Genomic DNA, 15,168 nt, shown 5'->3' with positions numbered 1-15,168 from the left:
GGAGGATCATTTGGCTTCAGTGGCCCATTGTTACCCCAACATGTCATGCTCAGTGCAACGTAAATCAAGTACTTGTGAAAAAGTAAAGTAAAGACAGGACTGTCTAAACCGAAATATGACTCTCAACATTAAGATTTGATTTAAGACATGTGACACATTTCCTAAAATGTTTAATCTCATGCCTTGCACCCAGAAGCATGCTAAGTGAATAGTCAGATTAATCATGTATTCAGTGCTGTGTTGGGTCTGTAAAACATGAGGGAGGGGTTCAGGAAAAATGATGTCATCTAAACAATCAGAGTTTGCCTTTTACCAAACAAACATCATCCTTCCCACAACTCCCACGCCCTTTGCCATTTTTTTCATCCTCATCCTCAATCAAGTAGAGCCCCGTTAGATTATCTCATCTAATTCAGGCCAGCACAGTCATCATCAAAGACCGCATATAAGAAGGGTCAATACCCATAATATAGCTTCAGGCTGAGAAAGGATGTATATGGGACCTGCAGTTTCCCAACATGTCCGCTAGATGTCGTTGTTACGCATGTTTTACGTTGATTGGGAGAAGCTGAACAGTAGCAGCATCCAGTGGATCACAGCAGCTGAGCTCCTGTGCACCTTCAGTGTCCTTTGTCCACTTTGACATTCCATCTGCATTTGATTTCCCTCCAAAACTTTATTTGAGATACGGTCAACATTTTCCAAGATCCAAAGACCCACATAACGTCATTGATTGGAGTGGGACTTAACGAATACACAGTATCACATTACTTAACCCGATATAGGCTACTTGTATACATAAAACATCTCATGGGATGTGTCCCGTAGAGAGCACAACAAACAAAAACATTCTCGACAAAACGATCCAGTGTCTGTCTTTAGTAGAGAGCCGCTCTTGCGAAATCGCATTCCGCCCAATATAGTACGCACATTTAATTAAGTTTGACCGCACACAAAATATTATTCAAAGTCGAATGAATTGCATTTCAGAACAGGAGAGATCTCATTGTCAGAAAGGAGGCTGCAACTGGCTGCCCCTCCCTCGAAAACGTCACAGCTTGTGACTATAAAGTATGAGTGAGCGTGGAGCGCGTGTGAGTGGGTTTGAGGCCGGACTGCAGCGAAGGAGCAGAGACACACTGACTCCATACATGCGGCTGGATGGAAAGAGCCCGATGCATTGGAGGAACTGAACTGCGGTGCAGAGATCGGCGCACTATAAACGCAGGAAGACAAGAAGAGGTGCTTGCATGAGATAAGGGGTAATGACGAGTAGAGTAACGAGTTGTATTGAAGAGTTGAGAGTATTTTCCAAAATGGCACGGATTTGCTTCCATGCAAATGCTCATTTTGCAAAGATGACATAGCACTTAAGAAAATGGGATTCCTCCTGGAACAAGACTCACTAACGACCTGAATGAGAAGAGGACGGGATTCTATTTGAAGCGGAGCTGATTCGTCTTCTTTTACTTGTGAGGCAACACAGAGTGAAATATGAATCTGGGAAATGCACTTCTGTTTTTCCTCATTTCCAATTGTGTAACAATGACTCTGTCGCTTTCCACGTGCACCACTGTGGACATCGACCACATCAAGAAAAAGAGAGTCGAAGCGGTGCGCGGGCAGATTCTCAGTAAACTGCGACTGACCAGTCCGCCTCAAACAACAGGTCCGAGCCAAGTACCGTTTCAGGTCCTGGCCCTTTATAACAGCACCAAGGAGCTCATTGAGGAGCTGGGAAGAGACCGGCATCAGAGCTGTGGACAGGATAACACGGAGACCGAGTACTACGCCAAGGAGATTTACAAGTTCAACATGGTCAATGGTCCGCCAGAAAACAGTAAGTTCTTTGTTTTTATCACGACTCTTCAGGTGTGTGTGTGTGCGAATCCTATTAAGTTCTCCTACAGGAACTACAACATGTGTTTGAAACACTATCGGTTGGATTAACTATTTGTGATTGGCACAATGGTTGGTTGTGCCAGTGCGCCGTGACTCCTGTGAGCAGTGGAGCGACGCGCAACCAAGAGGGCAAAGTAAACAGTCTAATTGGAATGAGCACCATTCCTCATACATACCTCACACCAAAGCCATGGGAACTCCAGCCTAAGTCTGACACATTCCTAAGCGGGGAAAATTCTCAGGCAGTTAGGTTTGGTATCTCGTGCCAACTCCAATACCTCATTTCCATTTTCTGGCCGTGAGTTTCCCAATATTTTTCATCCAGTGTGAGCGCTCTCTCGCTTCTATTTCCCCACTATTCCTCTCCAGTAGCAAGGAGCCGAGCTCCCAGCGATGATCTAATTCCCTTGGTCATCCATATTGGTATTTCCTGTATAAACTATGGTCCATTGATTGTTCCAAAAAACAGTAACAGAAGCTCACTGAGCAGCAGATCCTCCAGAGTCGGTTTGAAGTCGAGGAGTTCGATGTGTGCCTTTTCACGGTCAGCTGCCAGCTCGTGCATGGTGTTGCCATTTTTAAATCAACAGGTGTTTACACTGTGCTGAGACATTAAGCAGAGCCTCTGGTTCCAGCATAAGTCCTGAATCAAATCCATTTCACAGGCCCTACAAAGTGCTTCTGACACTCAAAATATACAGCTCAGGGTTTATCCTCTGGTCAGAGGTAGCCAGAGCTCCCAAAACAAACAGGTCTAAGGAGTGGGATCAGTGATGGCCAGGTGCCCAGGACACGTCACGCCGGGCTCATGCTGCAGGCCATAGTGTAGGTGATAGTACACGACCTGGACTACCGGCACTAAACAGCTTATCCAAGAAGTGCATTCGGAAATTAACAGAAGGTGCCAGGATACGTTAATTAGCACTCTCCCTTTCCATTCGGTAATTTTTAAAGAGAGCGGGGAACGTTGCCGTGGATCATAACGTCCGTCACCTTGATCATTTCGCTGTGTAGTTAATTTTCCTGCTGAATATAATGAGTTTTACATTCACCGTTTCTGGAAAGGTGGGATAGTTTGGGAATGTATAGGCACGTTTTGCTTTTTATTGAATGCCTTGTTAAAAAGTTAAACAGAAACCTTTCTGTCATACTTTAATTTGCCACTTAGCATAACTGAGACTGGGCAGCAGGAGCTCTTCATTTGCTGGTGCATCAGAAAGTTAATGCGGCACACTATATATCGTCATTAACCAACTACTGTTAAAGGAATTAAATAAGAGCATCACTGAACTGAATGAAGCCCTTTGGCACGATAACGTTTTGAGAATCCACGACTCCGATTTTAGAAACCAGCCTCGCACACTGACGCCCGCCGCTGGAGTGAAACGCTCAGCCGATCGTCGACTCAGTGGTGGGTCAGGAGAGAATGAGGACTAACGCTGAGGACAGCAGGGTATCCGATATATGGGATAGTAGAGGGATGATGTCATCTGAGCAAACAGAGACAGAGGTCTTTGGCTTGACCCCCCACACACACACACACTCCCACGCCTCAACCATTTTTTTCTTCCTCATCTTTTTAATGAAGTGGGGAAAAAGTTGTTTTTCAACTTCAGAACAGAACTGCATCCCATCATCTCATCTGCTTCACTATTGACGACTCCTCTGATACAAAAGCAGCAATTTAAATCTGTATTATTACAATTTAGTATCAATTGTGTACATATCCATGTGACATACAAACATTGAATAGAATAGCATAGTGCAAACAAATGGATATTTCAGAGACTGACTGTCACTAGATCAATCAAATTCATATATTTCCAAAGACACTTCTATTTCCCTCGATGAGATCAAGGAGACACATCAGCAACTGGTTAGCACCTGCTGCCTTATGCTTCCTAGTTCCTTTGTTTACCTCCACAAAGCTTTGGAGAGGCTGACATCACGGACAACCCTGCGGGCGGAAGGGCAAAGAGCTGATTCATGAGTTTTTATTCCATCTTTGTTCTACGAGGTGAGGATCCCAGACGCCGCGGAGTGAGAGGTGTGGTCGGTAACTTCTGGGGCGAGGCTTTACAACAGAGCTGTTCAAACGTCTGTCCCGAGGACTTCCTGAACAAGCTTTCCCCCAAATCCCTCATTAAGAGCCCATCTAAGCTCAATTTTCCTTAAGAAATAACACAAGAATGAGATCAACTAGGCATCGTTTTGTTATCCAGGCCGTCATGTGAACATAAAGCAACGTTTTAATGATAGTTCTTTGTAGTGAATCCCAATTTTAGAATTAGAATCTGATCTAAGAACAGTTTTTAATTTAAATCCAAACTATACATATATATCTACTTTGTTTACTTACATGTTTAGAAAATAATCTTGATTTAAATTCACGCTTAACGCCAAAATCATCCATTTTCGAGTGGAGTTACAGCGAGAAAGAAGACCCCAATGAAGCTTATTGACGTAAAGCTGCGCTGCAGTTTACAGGTCAAACAGCATCCGAGGACTCTTAAAAGCCATCATTTGAAAATGTGTGGGGGTCCGAACATTTCTGAATGTATTTAATTTAATTATGCAAGCAACCCCCTCCACTTAGCAACATGGAACACATTACCTTTCAGACCCTTGGCATAAATAAGCCATGATGTGAAATCCACCTAAACCATTGCAATAGGAAAAATGAGGTCATCCAAAAGGAAACCAAAGACTTGATTAGAATTTCAAATCTCCCCTCAAAGTGGGGCTTTCCACCTTATGCTGGGGGATGGGGGGGTGGGGGGGGGGTGGGAGTGAGGGGAGGAAAGGGCTACTGAGGTTTCCTCCTTATAGATTGCGTGGAAACACTGGACAGATATCTGGCTGGGGATGAATGCTGAAAAGGTCACCTATAAATAGGGAAAGTTGAAAAAAGCTTTGTGGAAATATCCGATAATGACTGGGAGGACACTGAAATAGGAGCATGGGTCAAATGAAGGACAGATATTTGGAGATGTGCGAGTTCCTTTTGCATGACAAAGAAACAACTGAACTTCTGAGTTTCCATTTGTCCCCAAACAGCTCAAAGTGAAAATCAGCTCAAGGTGCAATGCCCCTTTCACCCATCAGCACATCTGAGGCTTGGTATTAAAGTTTCAGCTTGGGGTGATAAATAAATTAATGGCTTGGCTGAAAATGACTGTTTCCATTTGGAGCGTAACAAGTTTGCTTTGTGCTTGTTTTGCTCGACATATGTGTCGCCTGTTCAAATAATAAACTGTCATACGGCATTATGATGTAAAAAGGGGGAAAGGTTTCAATGCAACACAACGTTTTTACATGGAATTCCAACGTGGCCGTTCATTTAGCCGATTCAGTGTTCAGTCACGTGCAAGGCAGCAAGTTATTTCTTGTCGAGCGTGCACTTAGTGGCATTACCATCGCGATGGAGTCGCCCTCCGAGAGGGTTCCTCGGGTATTGTTCCTCTCCAGCGCGTGAGCCCACATGTTTCCTCGCTCCAAGGAAAACTTGGCTTGTGTCCGAGCCCTGGGAGCACCTGTTGGGCTCCGGAGCTGGTGGGGAGGAGGCGGAGCCTGCTGCCGTCCCGCTGCAGCCGGCTGCACCACCGCATGGGACATTTGGTTTTCATTTCACGACTTCAACTTGTTGCGAACTCGGACCGCGCAAAGTATAAGCAGATGGTGCGTGGTAATAGCGCACGTGATAGTAAAAAGATAATAAGAGCTTACTTTTATCTGAAAACTATATAAGGGAGGGGAACCCTCTGCAAAAAGTGTATCGGTAATAATAATAATAATAATGTTGACTCCTGTAAGGAAAATAGGCTTTGATAACATGCACACTAGGGAGATAACAGATGGATAAGAGTTTAAAAGGATTATAAAATGAGAAACAATGAGAGTTCCGGTCCGATCTATTTTTAAAGGAGATATTTAAATGCATCCTTAAAGTCACTGTCAAGTCATCATTTCCACTTTACCTGCAGACGACCTGCCCCTCTGCCTGAAGGGGATCACCTCCAAGGTATTCCGCTTCAACGTCTCCACCATGGAGAAGAACTCCTCCAACTTGTTCCGGGCCGAGTTTCGAGCCCTGCGGATCCCCAACTCGGCCGCCAAGAGAAACGAGCAGAGGATTGAGCTCTACCAGGTGTGTGCGCCGACCGTTCATTTCCACTGTGAGCGGCGTGCAGAGTTTATGGGCTCCATTTCCCTCAGAAGGCCTGCGTCGGTCAGCGAGAAAGATGCAAACATTCACATCATGGTGTCCAACTCCCTCTCTCCTCTTCGTCTGCGCTGATCATTATTCCACGTGCTTATCGTCAAATACATTCTACGTGAGGACAAAGAGCTTGCACAGACGCCGTTAAGGACCGCCCGATTCAGCAGTTTCTTCTCTCAATGTTATAGCAGTTGTTATATCGAGTGTATACTTTCAACAGGGCTTTTAGATCTGCACCTGCATGTGTGTGTTTAAGAGATTTTTTTTCTCGGTTAAAGCGAGCATCTGTTTAGTGTCTGTGTGTGGGGGGTGGCAAGGATGGATCTTTTTTTTTCTCCCGGTTTCCTCATTAATCTCCCGTGAGACACGAGGAGTAATGATCGGGTTCCAACATTTCCTGCCAGGGAGACAAGCGTCTCCGGACTGCGCAGCGCCTCTGAGGAAAGGCTCTGGCCAGCGCCGAGTCCAGACTGTCAGGCCGTCAGATTGTTTCCAGGGGCCTCGGAGGAGATAGACACAGGGTCACCCACCAGGGGAGTAAATGGAGCCGCTTGCTCGCCCCCACACTTTCAGGCTGGAGTTGATTGGCAGAGGGCTGACGCGGGCCCCTCGGTCCCACAGGAAGACAGATTAGATGCTGACAATGTTCAGGAACCTGGTTATCCAAAGCACTGCTGTGGGGTTCACCACCCAAACACACACATTTCTCACCACAGATAAACACCTTTGTTCAGAGGAGTGCTGATGGAGACAGGAATGTCTGGACCGCACTGTTGTGCGTTTTCCTCCATCGTCAGGTTGGTACATTCGGGGCCTCGACGTGGTCACACGGTCCGCCCGACGCGTGCAACCCCGCGCTTCTCTGAACCGCTTGACCCCGCATCTAGGGAGCCCAGCTCGAGTGTACGTTTGAACCGCTGACGTGAAGGACAGCCAGGTTCTCATTGGCAGGAGGGTAACACGCAGGCATTAACTCGCAAAATGGGGATATCAACACAGGGAGTCACTTTTTCCATGAAGAGTAGACATTTGGCCCAAGGCGTCCTGGAGAGTCTGGCTCAGACAGACAGCTCTGGTTCTCTGTGTGTGTGTGTGTGTGTGTGTGTGTGTGAAAGAGAGTTTATGCAGCTGGGTCACATTTTCATCTTTCCTCGCAGATCCTCCAGAAAGACGACCCCAAAGCCAAGCAGCGCTACATCGGGGGCAAGAATGTCCTGACCAAGGGAACTCCTGAGTGGGTCTCCTTCGATGTGACCGAGACCGTGAGAGAGTGGCTGATGTACAGACGTGAGTGGGACACCCCGATTGCTCCTCGCATCGAACCTCAACGCACATGCTGCCAAATGGCACGGGTTCATTCCAAATGAAGGATATAGCAGCTTCAGGGGGGAACGTGAGCCGCCTACATCCCTCTGCTCTTGTTTCCCCCCCCAGAAACCAATCTGGGCCTGGAGATCAGCGTACACTGTCCCTGTCACACTTTCAGGCCCAATGGGGACATTATCGAGAATGCCAATGAGGTGCTGGAGGTCAAGTTCAAAGGTGAGAATGCATTTAATGTCTCAATGCGGTGGAGACATTTGAATGGTTTGGATTCTTTTCTGAAAACTTATTTAAATTTGAATGCAGGCATCATGAATGTGTTGAAAACCATCCTGCCGAGGTTTCAAATTGGGAATCAGACGCGTTCATGTGAGGATATTATAATATGAATAAAAAGCATCTCTCATTTAAATGAGAAATGCATTCTAAAAAGTAAACAATAGTAGTGGTTTCAGTTGAATATAGATAATAGTGAGTCGTGAGCTTTCACAGTGAATGTTTGCCGGTTTATATTCATGATCAAGAGATGGAAAACATTTACATCTGTTTGATTTGTCTAATGTTCCAGATCTGCATCTCATGTTTTTTTTGTATGTGTTTCATTCTGAGTAGCACTGTTGAGGCTCTGCTGGTTTTAGAAGGATTTGCATTAATGGGTCTCAGGACCAGTTTCTGCATGAGCTTGTTTTAGTCAAATAATTTATCATTTTAAAAGTTGCAAATGCCTCGCATTGGTTGGTTTTCTGTTCATGTCAAAGCTCCTGCAAAGCTATTTATAAATGGCTGCTATAAGACTCTAAACTTTACTTCTACAAATGACATAGGATTCAATGAAAGATGAAACAACACTTTACCCAAGAGGCTCAATAGGCCTTTTGTTTAATTGCATTTATGCCAAATAAAAGATAACTGAGGTGTATATTGTGTCTCTTACTGTGCATGTTGTCGTCTAGAGCAGCGTTTCCTACGATGAATAAGAATCCGTTTGGTGGTTATAACACAGTAACATCCACGATACGGTCCTTATCATGAGGGCTTTTCATCCTGTCATCAACATGCTCCTCCAGCAGCAAAACCCATTGAGGACTAGTTGCTAAGATAATGGGTTTCCTTTCTAAGATGAAGAGAGAGACCCAGAGCATGGGAAGACAATCGATCTGGTATCTCACTTAGCTCTGGGGCCCCCGGGCCCTCGGCCCTGGGAACGCTACCGACTGGCTCGGCCGCGAGGAATGTGCTGCCACGGGCGCTCAGACGCTTGGCCCCGAATTAATTCGGGGCGTACATATCCAGCAGCGACATCTCTCCCGAGATATCCACTGCTTTAGCTATCAGGGGTAGATTGGATGAGCAGACGCAGGCTCAGGGGGGGGGAGAGCGGAGGAGAGAAGGAAGTTAGAGACCAGTGTCGAATAAGGAGACGGGTGAGAAGGGAGGGACAAGGAGCCAAGCCCCTCCTGGATATTACAGTATCCTCCTGTAAGAGTTACAGCTGACGACTCCGATCAGAGCGAAGATGCAGTTCCACTGAAGTCGGTTCTTGACATCCTCAATATGAATAAATCTGCAGTTTTTCTCGGTGTCCTGACGACTACGTGACTGTCTCCCGCAGGCATGGAAGCCGACTACGAAGACCTGAGCCGTGTGAAAAAGCAGAAGGAGCAGCTCTACCCACATCTCATCCTCATGATGCTCCCTCCCCACAGGCTGGATGCCCAGTCCTCCTCCCGCAGGCGGAAGCGGGCACTTGACACCAACTACTGCTTCAAGTAAGGCACATTTCTTCGGCGTTTGAAAATGTCCTGCGTGGCTCGGACTGCCGTCTTTGACTTTGTCAAATCATTTCTGTGACTATCGAGGGGTAATTCACCACCCGAGGCAACATGACATGGAAACATCAGCTTTCACCTCTCAAAAAGATGGCAGAGAAGAAGAGCGTGTCGGCACTGAATAGAATAAGCTTGTTAATCACCCACTCGAGCACGACAGAGGTATTATCCCACACAAGTCTGAATCCGCCCCAGTCCTCGCCAACGCCACCTCCTCTTACACGCCGAGGACAAGCAACACCAAAGACACCTGGGCTCACTCCAAGAGGGAAAACAAGGGCACACCTGAGAGTGGAATTTCTGCACTCCACTCTCCTCTCTGGCTGCGTGCCCACGGGGAGGAAAATGTATAACTGTTAAATTGCTTCTTATCCTCTCTGTCCTCTCTTGTTTGCAGCAATTATGAGGAGAACTGCTGTGTACGACCACTATATATTAATTTCCGGCAGGACTTGGGCTGGAGGTGGATCCACCAGCCTGAAGGGTACTACGCCAACTTCTGCTCCGGCCCCTGTCCTTATCTACGCAGCGCGGACACCACCCACAGCTCGGTGAGACCGGAGCGCCGCCGCCGCGCATTCGAGTCGCGGTTCAATCCGGGGGGGAAACGTGACCGCTGACCCCCCGTCTCCTTCTGCTCTTTCCTCCTCCTCAGCTGCTGAGTCTGTACAACACCTTGAACCCCGAGGCGTCGGCCTCGCCCTGCTGCGTCCCTCAGGACTTGGAGCCCCTCACCATCCTCTACTACGTGGGTCGCTCCCCGAAAGTCGAGCAGCTCTCCAACATGGTCGTCAAGTCCTGCAAGTGCAGCTAAACATCGGGGCGTCGGTGGCGTGAGACGCGGCGGCTCGCAGCGCCACTCGGGAGCGGGTCCGAGGGGTCGAGGGGGGGGGGGGGGGCGGTACACTTTTGCCCCGCACATGTACCTCCGACCCCTGCTTCCGCCTCGCCGGAGCTCCCTCTCTCTCTCTCTCTCTCTCGCTCACGAACAACAAAAAGATGCAGTCCGCCACTCTGCTCACAATCATCGGCAGCATTCACCAAGATGACACCACTTCACTAACGGCACTCAAACCCATCGGACCTCTTCTCTTATCGATTTGCCTTTTGACGTCAGTGTTTCTCTTTTTTTTTTTTATGTATTATTCCAGCGTTTTTGAACAGCCTGTACCTCAGTGTTACATCGCAAGAAGAACAGAACAATAACCGCCTTTCAGTGACCGCTGCATTCTCAAGGACGTACAATAATTGCAGTCGAAAAGAAGAAAAAATGACTGAGAATGCAGACTGAATGCATCATAGGAATACGTCAAAGAGGGCGAAACTAAAGTGTTTGTTGAGAGCAAACACATCCTCGGGCTCTGACGCACAGGACACCTTCGGACGTCCGAGCTGGAAAGCGACGCCGTGCGGCTGCCCGCGCCGTTTGTTTAGGATTCAAATGCTGTTGAATTAAAAATCACCTGAGAAAAGAATCATGAAAACATGCTGGAAACCAACCTTTTTATTCAAAGTCATATTTCCACGGTTATGTTTACCTCTGTCATACAACAGGACGGAGGTTCCAGGGATCGTTGTGGAGCCTCTCTGTCGTATGAGACGATGTATGTCACGAAGCGAACGTTTAACTAGATCACAAACTGTAAACGTCTTTCCTATTACTCTTGGAAACACCTTGTTTTTTTTATTTTTTATTAAAAATGGACAGTTGGATAGAATTGTTCTAATTCCATTATTGTTGGATGTGTTACTGTGTTTGTTACCTTCGCATTGACAATGCGGAAGGTTATTATTTTGATCGCCGTGTATTTATTTATTTATTTGTATGCGTGTTATTCGCATAACAAAAAAAGTTTTAAACCGGAAATTTGGTGGGATGGTTGGTTATTATCCGGGGACCATTTGATTCGATTTTGGGATCGATTGGGTCAAAGGTCAAAGCCAAGGTCAACATATTCTTGAATCGCATGAAATTTGGTGGGATGTTTGGTTTTTATCCGGGGACCATTTGATTAGATTTTGGGATCGATCGGGTCAAAGGTCAAGGTCATGGAAAGGTCAAACTCTTCTTTTTACCAAAGCACGGTCAATTTCTATCCAATCGGCATGCAACTAATGCCAACATGTTCATAATTCAATGCCCAATCTTGTGATATGCGAAGGTATGCGCTCTACCGAGTGCCCGTTCTAGTTTAGTATTTTAGAGCACTTTATTTCATTGAGGTAATGGGGTTCATTCTGATGGCAAAAGTGAAGAAATCAAAGTCCAGCAATGACAACAAATGCATTTACTGACATGATCGGCATGTTTCGACGCCGTCTCGGGGTTCATTTCCATGTTGGATACAGACTGACTTGATTCCGAAAACATTACAATCCCATGCATGCGTGTTGTAAACCATCAGCAACCAAACAGATGAAATGATCCGACTGTAAACCTTGTGTCACCGCAGGAGAGGACGCGCGTTGATTTGGAGTCCACTGTTCCTTGTAACACATCATGCGCTGGCGTCGTAAAGTAGTCCATCTACAACACCGACCACAACACTATCGATTGTATTAAAACCAGTTGAAAAACTACTGTACAAAATCACGATGATAATAATCATCCGTTGACATGACAAAAACATGCGTGACATTCAAGTATTGCTGCTCGTCATCGCAAACATATGCTGAAACTTCTGATATACAACACAAATGTTTCATTCTCTGAACACACCCTGAGTTAACTCACTAAATGCTCACGAGCAAAGAATATCCACGAGGGTGTTCAGCCTCGAGCTACAGAGATGGCGTTTGGTGGACGATGAACTGTATATCAATACTGATATATTAACAATAATCTACATATTGAGTTTACAAAAAATATGAAATTTGGTCCATTTCAGGTAAACAACATCAACATCTCAACAGGTGACAGGAATACGCACGAGCCAACCGTGTTATCCTCTTGGTACAAAACGTAAACATCACAGCGACACTGTGACGTCGTCCTTGTAAACGAGGAACGAGGCGGGAGCCAGTCGTGCTTTTAAGCCGACGAGCGGAGGATGCGATGCTTTAACGCGTCCTTAGGCGACGGCCAGTTTTGGTCATTTGGCGACAACTTGTCTTGAAACAAAGACCTGGAGTCGGAGCGTCCGACGCCAGAGTCCTCGTGGGAGAAGCTTCTCTGCACGCTTGTCTGTTTGTATAACTTTGCAGTAAGATACAAATATCGAGCAGAGAATAAAAGGTTGAATCCTGTCGTTGAAATATGCCACTGGTGCATTGAAGAACCATCTGCTGAAGGCGATCTGTCAGATCTTCCCGCGGTATCAGTAGCATGGAGAGAGAATGAGGGCGGACAACTGTTAGGATGTATGAGAGTAGCCAAAGGGAGGGGGGGGGGGGGGGAGTTGAAAAGGCCAACGTATGTCGAGCTGAGCAAATAAAATCCCAAGCTGCATCAAAGCTGGCCATTCCTGGCCTGGAAGACTATCCTCGTTGCACGTCTGTGGCCGGATCACAGAGCGGTGACGAGGACCCCCGTTTGATGTCTCAGATCTTCCGTCTGTTGCTGTTGTCCTTTCCCAGAATACACCTCTGTGAGGATGCAGTTACATGCAGAGGCACCTGTCAGGCCAGCAGAGGGGCGGGACACGCCGCCGGTCGCTTTCATGTCATCTGTGATCGGGCTCCGGATCACAGATGAGACCTCGGGAAGCAGAAGATGAAAGTACAATTAATCAAAAGAGAGAGGATGGCACCAACATGTTTCAGGTTAACCCTGAAAGAGTTTTACTTCTAGAAAGTGCACTAAAACCCTCCCGGTGAATGTTTTGCGGGTCCTTTAAACTTTTGGTCTCGGCGCTTACCGGCGGCTCTGCTCTGTCGTCTCAGCGCTCAGCCTATTGTCTGACTGTCTCTTCATGCTCAGCCCCCGCGCTACTCATCCCATCTGCTGGCTCGGGGCCAGGCATCCAGGAGAAAAGGCATTCCGAGTTCAGTTCGAGCCGCCGTGTTTGCGCTCCCAAACAGTATTTCCTTTCATTCCCTCTCGGCACACTCTGTTTATTTTGGTGCTCTTTTACATCGTGGGGCCCGAGAACCCAAAAGCATCACCCTGACTTCCAATCGGATGACGTGACCGCTGGACGTTGCTTCCTGCAGCTCAGCAAACGAAAAAAAATCAGGTGACAATATTGTCTCCAGAACGTCCCTCTCTCTAAATGACGGAAGAAATGGTGTCGGACAAGTGGTCCAGAATAACAGTGTTGTAAGAGTCAACTGCATGATTTCATTTGTTATAATAATTTAGTTTTAAAAAGATTTAAAAAGGTAACTGAAGATAAATCTTTGTCATTATGATTTGAAAGAATGTTTAGGTTAACATATATAATTACCTTCGCATTGAAAATGCGGAAGGTTATGTTTTGATCGCTGTGTATTTATTTATTTGTATGCGTGTTACTCGGATAACTAAAAAAGTATTAAACCAAATCGCATGAAATTTGGTGGGATGATTGGTTATTATCCGGAGACCATTTGATTAGATTTTGGGATTGATTGGGTCAAAGGTCAAGGTAAAGGTTATGAAAAGGTCAACATCTTCTTTTTACCATAGCGCGGTCAATTTTTATCCAATTGCCATGCGACTAATGCCAAAATGTTCATAATTCAATGCCCAATCTTGTGATATGCGAAGGTATGCGCTCTACCGAGTGCCCGTTCTAGTTTAGTATTGCATTTAAAAGCTGAATAACTTGTCAGAATATAAGCTTCCAATCAGATGACGTTACGTCAGTATAACACCTGCGTGTTGGACCGTCAGTCCAGATTTGAGCTCAGAGATGTTGGAAGCGACATCGTTTTTTGACCGCGTGAACATGTAACTCTACGTTTTCTAGCAAACATTTTTTATGGAAGAACTACTTGTCTCACTCGCGAGTAAATTAATAGTTTCTAAGACTGAACTCAAAATTGTGGTCCAGAAGACCCAGAAGTATACGGAGTGCCACTACAAGTATCATCAGTTACCTTCCGTTCATATTCCACAGTACCGCTTTGAATCAAACATCCAGTAACTTACATAATACATATGAAATGAGGGCTAATAGCGACCTTCCGTTCTCAACAGGGCACCACACGGTCTTATTTTGATAGAGAGAGGCCTAAGCTATTCGTCCTGACATGATCAGACTCCCATTAAAATGGCACAAGCGCAGCATTCATTTCCTTCTGAAACTGAACGCAATAAATCTCCCCTGCAGTCCCCAGCTGCGGAGCCCTGAGCGCTTCAAGGGAAGCGTTGTAAAACACACGCGGTCGCTGTAATCTCGGCGTGATGGGTCCTCGTCAGAACCCTCCCTTCATCTCGTGTCAGAAACAAACACGGAATAAGCGGGTGAGGAAAAAGGTGGGGGGGGGGAATGGGGTGAGCGAGCAGGAAAAGTGTCCGGGGGATAAAGGGAGAGTTGTATGAGCAAAGAGAGGAAGAGCGGAAGAGAGTGCACAAGAGAGAGATAAAGGGCGGCTGTGATTAATGACGGCTGACAGCTGATCAGAGAGAATGCTCTCCGTTTGGACCCGCTCTAACTCCCTGTCAGAGTCGATCAGGGCGGCTCAGTCGTCTCGCTACAGAGGTACACTGGGCCGGCAGAGAGACCTGACGCACTCGAAAGCTCCACAAAGGCTGCTCCCCTCTCATAACACACACCCACACACACACACACACACACACACACACACACCGAGGCTCTGTTCTTCTGCTGGTTTTGGGCTTCTTTCTTTTTTTAGTTCAGAGGTTGTTTTGTTTTTTTGGTGCTAAGAGTGAAAGCGTCTTCCCATCTTCCCTTTGAGCCCCGATCGACGGAAAAAAAGCATTCATGAAATTCAGAAGCTTCTCCCAACGGA

The 15,168-nt window shown here is 46.4% G+C and overlaps 2 protein-coding genes across 8 annotated transcripts in view; one reads left to right on the top strand and one right to left on the bottom strand.

Moving 5' to 3' along the window:
* Nucleotide 1: 1 nt before the first annotated feature.
* On the top strand, nt 2-10,991 carry tgfb3 (transforming growth factor, beta 3). Its single transcript, XM_056426126.1, has 7 exons — nt 2-1,840; nt 5,886-6,049; nt 7,279-7,408; nt 7,556-7,663; nt 9,057-9,213; nt 9,671-9,824; nt 9,929-10,991. Exons 1-7 carry the CDS (start codon nt 1,495-1,497, stop codon nt 10,085-10,087), a joined length of 1,218 nt encoding a protein of 405 aa, XP_056282101.1. The 5' UTR covers nt 2-1,494; the 3' UTR covers nt 10,088-10,991.
* ttll5 (tubulin tyrosine ligase-like family, member 5) overlaps nt 10,785-15,168 on the bottom strand; it is a 55,843-nt gene continuing 51,459 nt past the window's right edge. For 4 of the 7 annotated variants that reach the window (XM_056426111.1, XM_056426112.1, XM_056426117.1 and 1 more), the window contains one exon: nt 10,785-12,970. In XM_056426111.1, the coding sequence (XP_056282086.1) occupies nt 12,779-12,970 (192 nt within the window). In that variant the 3' untranslated portion in view covers nt 10,785-12,778. Of the gene's footprint in view, nt 13,420-15,168 lie in introns of all 7 variants that reach the window. The other 3 variants (XM_056426113.1, XM_056426114.1, XM_056426116.1) reach the window with 2 other exon arrangements.

The sequence above is a fragment of the Pseudoliparis swirei genome, chromosome 11 (assembly GCF_029220125.1).
Source record: "Pseudoliparis swirei isolate HS2019 ecotype Mariana Trench chromosome 11, NWPU_hadal_v1, whole genome shotgun sequence".
NCBI lineage: Eukaryota > Metazoa > Chordata > Actinopteri > Perciformes > Liparidae > Pseudoliparis > Pseudoliparis swirei.
This window is presented reverse-complemented; position numbering and strand designations above follow the sequence as displayed.

Excerpts from the sequence above, each read along its gene's own strand:
- tgfb3 (XM_056426126.1), top strand. The coding sequence starts at position 1,495 with ATGAATCTGGGAAATGCACTTCTGTTTTTCCTCATTTCCAATTGTGTA. Across the intron at positions 6,050-7,278 it reads AGAGGATTGAGCTCTACCAG|ATCCTCCAGAAAGACGACCC; the intron begins GTGTGTGCGCCG and ends CTTTCCTCGCAG. Across the intron at positions 7,409-7,555 it reads AGAGTGGCTGATGTACAGAC|AAACCAATCTGGGCCTGGAG; the intron begins GTGAGTGGGACA and ends TTCCCCCCCCAG.